The 13,624-nt window shown below is 40.3% G+C and overlaps 2 protein-coding genes across 2 annotated transcripts; one reads left to right on the top strand and one right to left on the bottom strand.

Annotated features, from left to right (window-relative positions):
* Positions 1 to 730: 730 nt before the first annotated feature.
* Positions 731 to 6,346, bottom strand: clpp (caseinolytic mitochondrial matrix peptidase proteolytic subunit). The gene is made up of 7 exons (XM_071474828.1): positions 6,199 to 6,346; positions 5,278 to 5,379; positions 3,692 to 3,763; positions 3,499 to 3,595; positions 2,605 to 2,792; positions 2,391 to 2,496; positions 731 to 1,456 (listed from the first exon to the last, which is right to left on the bottom strand). The coding sequence occupies exons 1-7, from the start codon at positions 6,208 to 6,210 to the stop codon at positions 1,230 to 1,232; spliced, it is 804 nt and encodes a 267-aa protein (XP_071330929.1). The 5' UTR covers positions 6,211 to 6,346; the 3' UTR covers positions 731 to 1,229.
* A 1,188-nt stretch (positions 6,347 to 7,534) lies between these two features.
* Positions 7,535 to 10,648, top strand: LOC139608954 (guanine nucleotide-binding protein G(I)/G(S)/G(O) subunit gamma-5). Its single transcript, XM_071463125.1, has 3 exons — positions 7,535 to 7,721; positions 10,015 to 10,141; positions 10,337 to 10,648. Exons 1-2 carry the CDS (start codon positions 7,629 to 7,631, stop codon positions 10,138 to 10,140), a joined length of 219 nt encoding a protein of 72 aa, XP_071319226.1. The 5' UTR covers positions 7,535 to 7,628; the 3' UTR covers position 10,141; positions 10,337 to 10,648.
* Positions 10,649 to 13,624: the final 2,976 nt, after the last annotated feature.

Below are 13,624 nucleotides of genomic sequence, written 5' to 3'. Positions count from 1 at the left end.
AGATGTGACTGGCTGTCCCTTCATCAGCTCTCCCCTCTGACCTCATTCTGTCTCCAAACACTGTTAATGCTGGAAGAGGTGGTGAATAACGGCCAAATAATGTCTTCTGAGAGCCCTTTTTATTTTAATGATAACAATCAAACATTTAGGACTGAACTGAAACCAGGGGAAGCTCAATTTTTTTTTTTTTTTTGATGGAGAGATCACTATTTAATTCACCCTCTGTCTCGAGACTCTCTTTCCTTTTAATTCTGGCTGTTGTTAATCAGCTATCCATTTTGATGCTCTACTTTTTACCATGGATGTTATCTTTCAGCACGCAATCAGACTGGCTGAAGACAATATAAAAGTTCCCATCACTGGTTTATCACAGTCATAGGCCGTTATACAAGTTTTAAAATTGTACGGTTTTGCCAATGATGTGTCGGCCCACCTGCAATATCTATGTGTCCCACCAGGTTGGGAACCACCGGGACAGAGGAATAGTATTGTTAAGACCTATCACTGGCTGTGGAGCTCCTCACTAATCTAATGGCTCTTTATGTCTTACAGGAAATGGTCAGGAAGACAACGAAGGCCTGCAGATGAGGGAGGGTTCAACACGAAAGTACGAAAGGCGTGTAGTTCAGGTGTAGCTGTTATTGGAACATTAAAAAACATTGAGTTAGTGGGACATTGTTACGATGAAGAACTATTGTGGATCAAAAACAAACAGTCCATGTTTTGTGAATTGTGGTCAAAATTATATTTATTACAAATATGAATATTCAAATACAGGTCATACTAGGTCCTCTGCATTCTTCAGTGGACATCTCTGCAGTAAGGAGGTACAGAACAAGATGGCTCCTTAGTCTTAACAGGCTTCCTCTTCCCCCCAATAAACCTGTGCAGAGTTTCTCCCTCAGCTTCCACTCTGCAAGCACCAAGAGCAACTCAGCTGCAATACCCATTTCATAGACCACAGGTGTCAACATCTCACAAATCATTAAAAACAAAGCTGTATCCAACAACGACTTCACTTCATGTAAAGATATGTCACAGTGCATGAAGCCGGCACGGTGCCTGCACATGTGTGGACTGCATAGTGTTGTTACTGGAGGGGGGAAGAAAGAAGCTACTGAAGACATGAGAAATCCACCATGGAGGATGGGCCTCCCTCAGGAACTGTGAGGCACTGAATCCTGAAGAAGTGCTTGCAGAACTCAGACAGCTCTGTGGTGGTGGTGGGTTCATGGCTCAGGTTTGTATGAGGAGGGGGGGTTTGTCCCTGGGAGTGGCTGCTCAGGACCTGGAGACTCTGAAACTGGAGGGGAACTGGCTGTTGTTGCTGGCTCTTTCTGCACCAGCTCCGGCTCATCCTGGCCGGCCTGGGGCGGATGGACCAGGACCCGGTCGATGAGACCAAAGTCCTGTGCCTCCATGGGACTCATGTAGCGGTCCCTTTCCATCACACTCTCTAAAAGACAAAGGAAGAGGGGACAGAAGTGAAGCGTTCGTTTATGACACTGCAGTGGCTCTGCCTCTGACGAAAACCAGTACAATGAGCTGGCAACATCTCCACAGAGAAACCATCCACAGGTGACACATACAGACCGAGTGTCTGAACATCATCAAGTGACTTTTACATACATTTTTAACTGCATTCATTGATTGATTTTGAAGTGTGAAGTAGAACGTACAGGCAAACTCTGGCCGGTTTAGTACACATCTGAGTCCCTCTATTCTATTCACTCCTTCTCGCTCTGCTTTAGTCTTATTATTATTAATTAATATCTTGGAACTGTGGAAATGTCTCTGTATTCAACTGTGTTTGTGTAATTACTCTCTCTACCAGAGGGGGGAGGCAAACGCTCTGCACTGCAGGTTGAAGGATTTACCCATTTACATTACAGGGACTCTTTTGGCAGATGTGTTAATCCAAAGCAATTTACAAGTGAAGGACATCACTGAAGCTTCAGTGCAGTAGGAAACCTTGGTGTACTAAACACTACATGTATTGAATATGGAAATGGAGTAAAGACGTGCATGCAAGGTCGTTAAAGATGTTAGGAGAGGAGCTGCTCTCGGAAGAGATGAGAGATGAGAATCTTGAGGATATAGAGAGACGTCTTTTAAACTTCAACGTCGAGCGGATTGTTGCTGTTTTTGAAAACAAGCAGACAAGGTAGTAAACCTACCCTGCTTGACAGAGACTGACCCCTGATGAGCTGCAGTGTCTTGAATGGAAAACTAAACACCCTGTTCATTACTTGTGTCAGAGTCATAGCTGCATGTAGTGTGGTAGTGTCACAGGAGAAAAGTGATGTTGCTGGTGTCATTTCCTTAAAGCTTCATGTTCCTATGTCAAACCACACTCAGGGGCTCGTAGGTAAACAGCTGAGAAAACCTACCAATGGTCTCCAGCTGCTGCCCCGTGTGTTTGGCATAGATGTTGTTGATCTGTCTCTTCAGTTTCAGGATCTCCTCGGCCTGGATGGCGATATCCGTGGCCTGACCCTGGACACACAACACACTATCAACGTTATTCCCCTGTGTCACTCAAATAATCCCCTTTACAAGCTTGACTTCAGATTAGCATTGAAGGATCTGGGGAGACCGCCTTACCCTGGCGCCTCCTGAAGGCTGGTGCACCATGATGCGGGCGTTGGGCAGTGAATGCCTCATCCCCGACGTTCCTGCTGCCAGGAGCAAGCTGCCCATGCTGGCTGCCTGGCCAACACACCAGGTGGAGATGGGATTAAGGATGTACTGCATGGTGTCGTAAATGGCCAGACCTGCTGTCACAACACCGCCTGGGAGGGGACAGCGAAGATGAGAGAGGCTCATTTACAGGCTCATACTACGATTATTTCACTCAGAATCTACATTAAAACAGAAAATAACAAATAGACCATTATTGTATTAAAAACATCTGAAAAATTGAAATACTGACATGGAAATGGAATGTTTTATCTTAACAGTTCATTTTTTAAATTTCTTTTTTTTTTTTGGTAGATAAACAAGAACCATAGAATTTTTGTCATTTTGCTTGAGATACATTGTTTTGGTTATGCACCAAATTAACAATGTGAACAACACATCTTCATACTAAAGTCACATTCTGTAGCAACCAATCAAAACAGGGATCAAATCAAAGACCCTGACATATCAATAACTGATAAAAACAGCTTTCCAATAAGAAAAAGAAATCATGTTAGAAACTGTACAATCCAAATGAAAACTGAAATTAAAGACATTTTCTTTTCGGTGTAAAGGTTTAGAGGCAAAAGGAGGTAGATCAGACAATAACTAGCGAAACTTGAACTAATCTTTTATGAATTAAAAAAAAAAAATCTATATTTACAGTTTCTATTATTTGTCTCATTTTCTGGATGTTTTTATGCAAACGTCCACTGCTCCACATTTTCTTCTGCAACGCACATGTCCAGGAGAGAAAAGTAAAGTTCAAACACCACACATCAGCTGTGAACCCTCCTGTGTCTGTACTGATGCTCTTACCTGGACTGTTGATGTACATGTGGATGGGTTTGTTGTTGCTTTCTGACTGTAGGAAGAGCAGCTGGGCAATGACCAGACTGGCTACAGAGTCATCAATCTGAGCCGAGGAGAGAGAAGACATGTTTTAAAAAAAAAAAAAAAAAATTCTTAAAGGTTACTGTTGATCAATCTCAGGATTCAGGAGGAAACTTACAGGCCCCATCACACAAATGATTCTCTCCCTCAGGAGGCGGGAATAGATGTCATATGCTCGTTCTCCTCTCCCCTGAAAGGATAAAATATATATATATATATTTTTTAAAAATCTTTATTGAAAAACATTCAGGGGAACCACGACGCTGACACATGTGCATAGAGGATGTGATGTCACTGACAGATGGCCAAATTAAACAGCGTTCCCATGATTAAAATCACAATTTCTCTGGCTTGGGAATTGCTAGGAACATTTGGGAACTTAAATAACTAAAATATATAACATAGGTCTCATCATTTGTAGACATTTGAATGTAGAAAGATACATATTATAATTTTAAATAAACCAACAAAACAAAAAAAACAAAATAAATAAGCTGCATTGTGGAAGCTGATTTCAATGCATCAAACCATCCTGCAGAGACTTTAAACAGTAAATAACACTCTAGAGACTGCTCTTAGCTTATTATATTGCAAGAAATGACCAATTCTACATTGACCTGTTTGTTAATGTTTGTCTCCTCATCATGTACTGATGATGAACTATGATGAACTATGAAATAAATACAGTTGTTGTGCTGTTTACTGTGATGAATAACCATCAGACACAAGTTTCTCTGAGTTTATTTTGTCTCCATATTTGGCTCAATAATGTCCCTCTTGCGTACATATTAACTGTATGTAGTATATATTGATAAAGTACAGTATTTAACACCCTTTACAGCTTTATTTCAAAAGGAAATGATACAACATTCAGAGTGTCTAACTTCAACCAAATTTCATTTTTGTTTTTGTTTTTTCATATTTGTGAAGCTGTGAGAAGCTCCTTGATTCCTTCTGTACATTGGTTTGTGAGATAATAGTGTCCATCAAGAGCACATTAAAAAATCAACCTCTTGCTGTTCTGCATACTGACAGTATGAGTATGCTTGAATTCTTTTCCCCTTCTCTTTACTCCTCTTGTTAAGATGGCTCATCATGCTAGATACACAGTCCTTCTTCTGTTTGTTCCAAGTGAAGTGAAAATGTGAAACTAATTTACTTCCTTGTAAAAACCTATCTCAGGGGGCGATCTCGATAGCCCAGTGGTTAGGGTGGGTGCCACATGAGCACAAATGCTCTTAGCAGGTGAGTTGCTGGTTCGACTGCTCTTTCCTACATGTCATTCCCCCACTCTCTGCCCCTTTCCTGTCACTCTCAACTGTCCTATCAAATAAAGGCACAAAAGCCCAAAGAAATATATTACAAAATAAAAAAATTAAAAAACCTATCACAGACCTATATATACAAAAACCTGAGTTTAGAACAATTCTTCGGTTTCTGGTGTTTTTATGATACACAGCAACAATATGGACAATTATTGGAAAAATGTTGCAGACTCATACTGTAACTCTTAAACCATGAACACTGAACACTGTCCTCATTTTTTACACACTGACCATTCATGGTCCAGACATATACTAGGTTTTGACCTAGTCCTGTTTTAAGTAGGTCTGTGTTTGTCTGTGTTTGTATACAGAGGTTGTGCAGTATTAACAGATGTGGCAGCTTTGAACACAGATGAGCAGCTGAAGTCATTTCACTCACCGTCTGCTCCACAACTATGGGTATGAGAGGACTCCTCCATACGGGACTGCTGTGGATGGACCTGCTGTGTTTCAGTGTCAACCCTCCAATGTGCAACACCCTCTGAAAGGCAGACATGCAGAAAAAAAAACCTTCTTTTATTTTTTTAAAAATTCATTCAACAATTACAGCATATTCTTCATGTAAGACACAGGAAGAAGTGTCATTGTAAGTCCAAGCACTGTCAGGCACAGAGAGTTCAGGCTACTTGTGAGTTGTGAGCATGAAAATGCTCATGAAGCCTGCTGTAAGGCTCCTGTTCAGACAATCAAAATAAAAAACTTCAGTGCACACAAGCTTTCAGCTAACCCCAGCATTCCAGCCCTGCTTCAGCTTTTTAACAGCCAGCAACTGTTTAGTGTCAGCTTTTCTTGAAGGCAGCAATCCTCTTGTCTTCTTTCAGAAACTGTATCCTCCAGTTTACTTTTAGCGACATATTTAAGCAATTGAAATACCTAAATTGTTGCGATGGTTCCTGAAGATTACATAAACTTCTTCCTGCAGCCGTTATGTACACAAGGTAGCTAAACATGGCTGTAACCTACTGTTATGTCGTCAAAAAAAGCAGCAATGAATGAAAAAATAAACACCAATTTATTTTTGACTGGTTCTACAAGCTGCTTTTCGGGAAAAATCCCTCCACTCACTGTCTTTGCACCAGAGGTAATGTGAGTAACAGTTACAGTGAGGAGCTGACAGTGTTAGAGGTGATGTCATGAGGCAATGTTACACAAGCTGCTAGCTAACACGGTCCACAACAGCAGCAGCAGCGACGACGACAACGACAACAACAACAACAACAACAACAACAACCGCCCATTAAAGTAAAATGCAGTTTCACGATAGGACATGACAGGACGGTTCGCTACTGGTTGTACTCACACGTAACAGCATTTTGGAATCTCCTCACTCCCCCTCTGTGTGACCCAAAGCTACACCGGAAGCAGTTTCATTTTGACCTTTGAACCGCCTTCGTTTAGGTGCTTGGCTTCCGGTTTATTTCATTAGCGCCATCTACCTAACGGTTCGAGGTGCAGTTTGCGCCAAATGTCAATTTCCCCATTAAATACTGCATTCTACGACATATAAATAACCTATGGGTACGCAAGTAATTATATGGAGAAAATAAATGTAGAATGAGGAATAAATTAAAAAAAAAAAAGAATAGGTGAATACAAGTCTGAAAATATAAAGACAAATAACCAAATGTAAATAAATAATCATAACCATTTTTAAAATGTTATTTTTTTTCATGTTCATTTGTTTAAAAAATATTTTTAAAGATATATTTATTTATTTATTGCATATAATGGACAAAATTAAATAAAGGGTTAATAGACATGTTAAATAAATAAAGGCGTAGGTCTACATCAATAAATCATAGGATACTGTTAGTTTTTTTTAAACAAACAAACAAGGAAAAAAAGATTATAGAAAGAAATAGAAAACTTACTTTTTCAGGTGTAGTTTTTGCCTATTTTAATACAGCTATTAGATAATCTATGGCTTCATAAGAACCTAATATCATTTGGAAATTTTTTTTTGCCTACACACTTTCCTCCACACATCGGCTCCTGAAAATAAATAAATGAATAACTATAGTGGAAAAAGCAAGTGAAATCTTGGATTTAATAACAGGTTGAACCTCCTTTGCCACCAATACCCTCAAAGCAGCTCTTCCAGTAGCTGCTGATCAGACCTGCGCAATGTTCAAGATGAATTTTGGATCATTTTTCCTACAACATCTCTACTGTTTTCTTACTGGACCACTCCAGAAGGTGGATTTTCTTTGTGAAGTCACCCTGACATTATTCTGTAAGAGACCTTGATAAACCCGAGACTTCATTTAAATATATCACATAGTGCTGCATGTTTTTCTGAGACAATTCAACCTTAGTTTCATCAGTCCACAAAACATTTTCACAGCATTTTTATGGAATATCAAGGTAATCTTTGGCAAACTTCAGGGGCACAGCAATGCACAGCAAAATTTCTATTATATGTGTTTTTATTTCATATGTACATAAACCTTTGTGGAAATCCATTGTATGTACCTATAGTGTAACACATATGCGTATGGGTAATCACAAAAATCTAATTAACAGACAAGGACACTGTAAATAAACGGTTTAGTATAACCTCTAATGAAGCGTGTGTGTCAGTGTGGGTGCGGGAAGTAAGAAAAAGTGAATGAATAGGCTCTTTATTTTGAAAGTTTGGACCGGAAGATATGCTTTATTGCAGACTAGGAGCGAACGATTAGTGTTGTTAACTGACTACTTGATCAGTGTCTCAGTGAGTGCGGCTCAGTCATGTCAAACAACAGCGCCGCCAACAGCAGTCTAGCCCTCGCCCAGAAGTCGGTCAAACAGCTTCGTCTGGAAGCCAGTGTCCACAGGATAAAGGTATGTCCATCCAACACAACACAACACAACACAACACAACACAACACATGACTCCCACTCTGACTTTGAATGTGGAGCGTGCTGCGCCTCATTAGTCGATCAATAACCGATAATCACTGTTGTGATATTGAACATTTCAGTGAGCGACTCAAAGCACATTACGGTGTCACAATAAGTAGTTTAAGTCGAGCAGTCAGTATTTTCTTATGGAGCCTCTCAAATAGGTTTGAATGTAAATTTTCTTTAATTGATATTATGACTTCTGATATTTCCTGCCAAGAATGTATTTATGTAACATGAACCTTTTATGTCATTTCAGTGTGTCTAAAATATATTGTTTATAATTGTACAGTGCATTCAGGACTGGGTAAACTCACTGTAACACTTAGGAAAATGAACCCTGTGTTCCTGTTAAAAACAGCTGCCTAATGTCTTGTCTGTTGTTACAAACTGTCTCTTCTTTAAACTCCAATAAACTCACATATTTCCTGGTGTGCAGTGAAATGGTGGCAAACAGACTTTTCTCTGCTGGTGCAGCACAGTGATAGCTTTGTTGATTGTGCTGCTGTGTGACTGGTGTGATTGTTGGGTGGTTACTTAATTTAGACCATAAGTCAGACAAGTTTCAAGTGTGTGTGTGTGTGTGTGCGTGTGCGTGTGCGTGTGCATGTATTAACCAGCCCAGCAGTGGTGAGCTGTAGGGGAGGAGCCCCCACAATAAATAAATCACAGATGGATTTCACTCAGTCTACAGTGTATTGCCATTAGTTACAGTCCAACAGTGGCACTTTTAAACAACCTCTATAGACTTGAAATGGTGATATTGCCGAGATGAAGGACTTAAAGCAACCATAAATAACTTTTGAAAAAAGAAATAACACAATCTTCCTCTTACAAATGAAAAGTTGAATTCATAAACAATAAAACACAACCTTGCTCAAGTCAATCCACTCAGAGGTTTTGCTGCTACAGTTTTACTTGGTCTGGTATGACCAGTGGCTTATGATGGCTAATGTTAGCCACTGTTAACAAACTTTAGGTAGATATATCTTTGTAGCTGACATTAATAATAACTACCTCGATGCATCTTCTTTATCTGTGGTATAGGTATACTACATTTTAGCATTATCTCATTATCCCATAATTGTGTCACTTGTGGTCACAGTGGCCTTTCAGATTCCATTTACTGTTATAACATCACATTAAAAACATAATAGAAAATACAAACAAACAAGTGGGTAGTTTGCTAGTAGCTATAAAACTTAAACCTCATCAAGTAAGAAAAAGAGAAAAATGTCACTGTAATAACTGGCAATACTGATTGACAGATTGTGGAGAGTGCAGTACATATATAGATATCACATCAGTGAGTGTTTTGAGTCAGAAAAGTTTTCCCACAGAGATTCACAGATATCAGTCCAATAATTTTAGGGCCTATAAGATTTCACACTTTGTTCTTTGAAGCTGGGTAACTCATTTTTTTCCCCCTAATATCAAACGCTTATGGGATCCTACATGTCCCATAATTCAATTCAATAGCATCTTTCATTAGACCATTTCTGCCTGATAAATTTCATGTGACTGTCAACATCTTGCCCCCAGTGTTTAACACACAGATGACTCTGGTGACACTGCAATGATGTCAGTTATCTTGTTATTCTGACTTATTTTATTTAGAACAGACAAAGCTCATCCAGAGTCACAGAAGACAGTGAACTGAACTCCATGTCTGAAATCTAGGAAAGTAAAGGTGCACTAAGTGATTCATAATTTAACATTCATAAAAGTTTCAAAAACACTGGATCCTACACTCCCCATAATACAGCTTAATAGACTTTATATAAACACCTACATCGTTCATTAGTCCATGCTAAAAGTTTGTTACAGAGACTTTCTGTTGAAGATTTTAATACTCCAACACCAAAATGAGATAATGTTGATGAAATCATCACAGTTATTTAACATTTTGGTTACACCCCCAGATTTCTATAGAGTGCCAATTGTGCCCTCAGATTTCTCCTAGTTAATGGTTGAAGTTTTGAATAATAACAATGGATAATGGACATTAGGAGAAAATATGGGAATTTGTGGCCACTGTGACAAAATCAGGGAGTGCACCGTTAAAAGTTTATTTCCAGGGTTCAGCCCTCACATTTTCATATAAACATAACAAAATGTTTACATGAATAAATTGGCATTATCAGCCTCTGGGTGTGTTTATATAATATCCTGAAATAATATTTTAATGTGATAATATCCTTAAAAATATCCTGATATACTGAATATTATTCAGGTTTCTCAGGCTGCTGCAGAACTGAAGACTTTCTGTTTGCAAAATGCCCACAAAGACCCTCTCCTCACCGGGGTGCCCTCCAGTGACAACCCTTTCAGGCCTCCCAAGTCATGTGTCCTCCTCTGAGGTGTGAGTGCTCCTCTTTTCTTTTTGCCTGAATTCACCTTTTTTTTTTTTTTTTCATATTTTAAAAATATTTTCTTTCCTGCTGCTCTGATACTTTTTCTACTGAGCCTCTTGCAGCTGCTGAACAATGAACACACTTGTGTTTTAGAGCACGAGACACAGCCCTTAAAGCCACATTTATTGCTTGTCTTTTTAGGACTGAGGAGTGCAAACCACTCAGACAGACGTCTGATCAGTGCCCAACTGCCTCTGAAGATGAAGAAGTCAAGACCACATACACACACACAGATTTTCACTGGGGCAGCTACAGAATGATGCTGACATTTTCAGCTGAAAAATGTAGTAATGCATTGTAACTAATTTGGTAGGATGTATGTGTCTGTATTAGTAATGCAAGCTGGTTTCATTTTTTGCTCTTATGAGGGTTCAGGAGTCTTTTCTATGATGAGGCCTTACTTGCAGTATGGAAAACTGATACTCTGTTATAAGTTGATGGGTCATTGCTGGTCCTGTTAATACTGTTGAAACAATTTCTCTGTGCAATTTTATTAAAAGTTACCATCTGTTTCTGTCATCAGATTTTTGCATCTTAGTTTTTAACAAATACAGACTATATTGGGTAAAAATGACACTTGTGTATCTGACTTTCTGGTACAACAAGGACACATAATTCATCTTCTAAGTTGGAGTTCAAATCAAAAGCTGAATAGTGGAGAGTTGGGAGTAAAAGCAACTGAAAAGAGACAGAGAGTACAAGATATTTCTAATACCCAAACCCAATTTAAGTCAATTAAGTCAATTCGGTGTTATTTGTATAGCACCAAATTATAATATACATATATGCTGGGGGGGGGGGGGGGGGGGGGGGGGGAGAGAAAATACAAAGTTAATGACATGAAGTTGCATGATATAAATGTAGAGGCAGAGAGAGAGAGAGAGAGAGATCAAGACAGAGGGCGCTCAATGCATCATAGGAATCCCCCAGCAGGTTTAGGTCTATAGCAGCAAAACTAAAAGACGGTTCAGGGATCACCTGAGCCAGAGCTAACCATAAGCTTTATCAAAGACAGTGTCATGCTATTAAACCTGCCACCTACTGACCGTTATGTTATTACACAGGCTGGATTTCATCTGTAGCACACACACATACATACATATATCAATGAGCGGAGGAACAGGATCACAGTGCCCCCATCCATAGGGCACCAGGGGTCACTGGATGGTTTAATGAGTATTAAAATGGTGTGAATCATATGCTGTGGTTTTCTCAGTCACCAGATTTCAATCCAGTTGACACATGCGGGAGATTTTGGACCGATGTGTTAAACAGTGCCCTCCAACACCATCATCAAAACACCAAATGAGGGAATGTCTTACTGCAGAATGGTGTTCATCCTCCGGTAGAATCCAGAGTCTTGGAGAATCAATGCTAAGGAGCATTGAAGCTGTTCTGGCAGCATGTGGTAGTCCAACACCTTACTAAGGCAGTCTATGTTGGCTCATCAGAGGCTTGTTCAAGTAACTATGTTCTAAATTAGGTTGTGCCTAAAGTTTCCTGTTGATCATGGCTCACTCAGTAGCATAGTTATAGTGGGAAATGGCATCAGGACTAAGTTAAAGTGTCAGAAGTCTTGTTAATTTGTTAATTAAGCAAAAGGAGAGTGACTTTCTTAGAGTCAAGGCTAGACTACAGGTTTCTGAGAGGGGAACTCAAACGCTTTGCAGGAACTGGATCAGTTGTATACAAAGCACGATCAGGGCAGCTGAACAGGTGAACACAGACCAGGAGAATTTAAAGACATTTATTGCAAGTCCACAGGCAGTTTGAGCTGGTAACTGGGAGCCTGGGGCTGAGGCAGGGGCTGGGCAGGTAGGAGTAGAGAGAGCTGATCCAGAGGGAAGTCCTCATGGAGGGCAGGGATACAGAGAGGAGCAGGCTTGGTCGGGTTAGATGGGAAAGCAGGGCCTGGACTCAGAGGCAGGTGAGCTGCAGGGGAGATGGATAGCAGGGTTAGTTCAGGGAACGGCAACAAGGACAGAGCACTCAATAGCAAAAAACTGGTTCAAGAAGTTTGGAAATGAAGCTGTAGTGACTACAGCAGAGACTACGATCTGGCAGGGTGGAAGTGGCAGAGCTGAGTATTTGGCAGTTTGATTATGGAGATGGGATGCAGATGGAGCTCTGCTCTGACTCCACCAATCAGGGAGTGATAAAGGTTTAGGGAGTGGCAGAATTGCAAATGGAGGGCGTGGCACTGGATGTCCCAGGAGTGGATGTAACCCCACACCATCAGAGGATCAATACATCAAGCTCAGCTCCCTGAGAGATAGAAAAGAAACTTCATCACAGATACAGTATTTGCTAAATAAAGAACACAAGACTCCAATCGGCATAAGTGCTGCCAGAAGAAGGCTGGTCTCACAGGATGAGCAGTAGTTTCTAAACCACTTCAAGGCCAAATGCTCTGGGTCTGGGTCTGAGAGAGACCGGCGTTTCACAGCTGATGACTGGAAAACAGTCCTGTTAACTGATGACTCCATGTTTGAGATTTCGGGCAGTACCAAGCATGAGACGAAGAGGAGAGAGAAGGATACCACAGTGTATCAAGCCCACAGTGAAACATGGTGCTGAGAATATTTCAGTGTGGGGTGTTTTGCCTCCTCTGCACTGAACTGACTACACCCCGACCAAGGAGAAGCACCAGTCCATTCTCCAGAGACATGCTACACTGGGTGTTTGTATCTTTGTTGGTGGATTCATATAGAAGCCAACACACCTCAAAGCTTTACAAGAACTACTTGAAGACTAAAGAAGACCAAGGAGTCCTGACTGTCATGGACTTTCCTCCACAGCCCACATTAATGGGGGCGTTTGAAGACAGAAAACCTGGGATGACACGGGTCGTCATGTTTTGCACAAACCTGTGGAGTCCATGCAGCTGGAGTGCATGCTGCCATTGAATCAAAAGGGGGACAAACCAAATATTATTATTCTGAAATTCATGCACATTTTTAACAGATTCAACTCTTCACTCAAAAAATTAAGCCTATATTATAATTTGCAATGAAAAAAATACCATTACATTAAAGCAAATGCAAAATAGAAATAATTTGACACTTTTGGTTATTTGCTGGTGTTTTCTTCACTAAATATTTGGCAGGGAGATTGTGATACTTAATATTGCCGTATTGCTCTAAGCAATTAGTTTTCGACTAACTGTGAGGTTGCTTTATTACTTCGTCGGTTTCTGAGATCTCTGCCTGCAGCCACATCTAAAGGAGATAGAAGAGGGAATTTTCACTTGTGGCGCTCACAACATCGGGGGGAAAAAACAGGAATTAATCCATATGTAATTTGGAAAAGTGTGTGTAATTTGTAAAATGAAAATCTTTTGAGAGCTCCAGGATTGTATATGCCACCCGTGTTTACACAATACCCGCCCTAACTCTCCAGGTGGCGCTGTTGGGGCGGCTAACCACGCCG

Source organism: Trachinotus anak, unplaced genomic scaffold (assembly GCF_046630095.1).
Source record: "Trachinotus anak isolate AG129_WGS33_773 ecotype Australia unplaced genomic scaffold, CSIRO_AGI_Tana_v1 ptg000003l, whole genome shotgun sequence".
NCBI lineage: Eukaryota > Metazoa > Chordata > Actinopteri > Carangiformes > Carangidae > Trachinotus > Trachinotus anak.
This window is presented reverse-complemented; position numbering and strand designations above follow the sequence as displayed.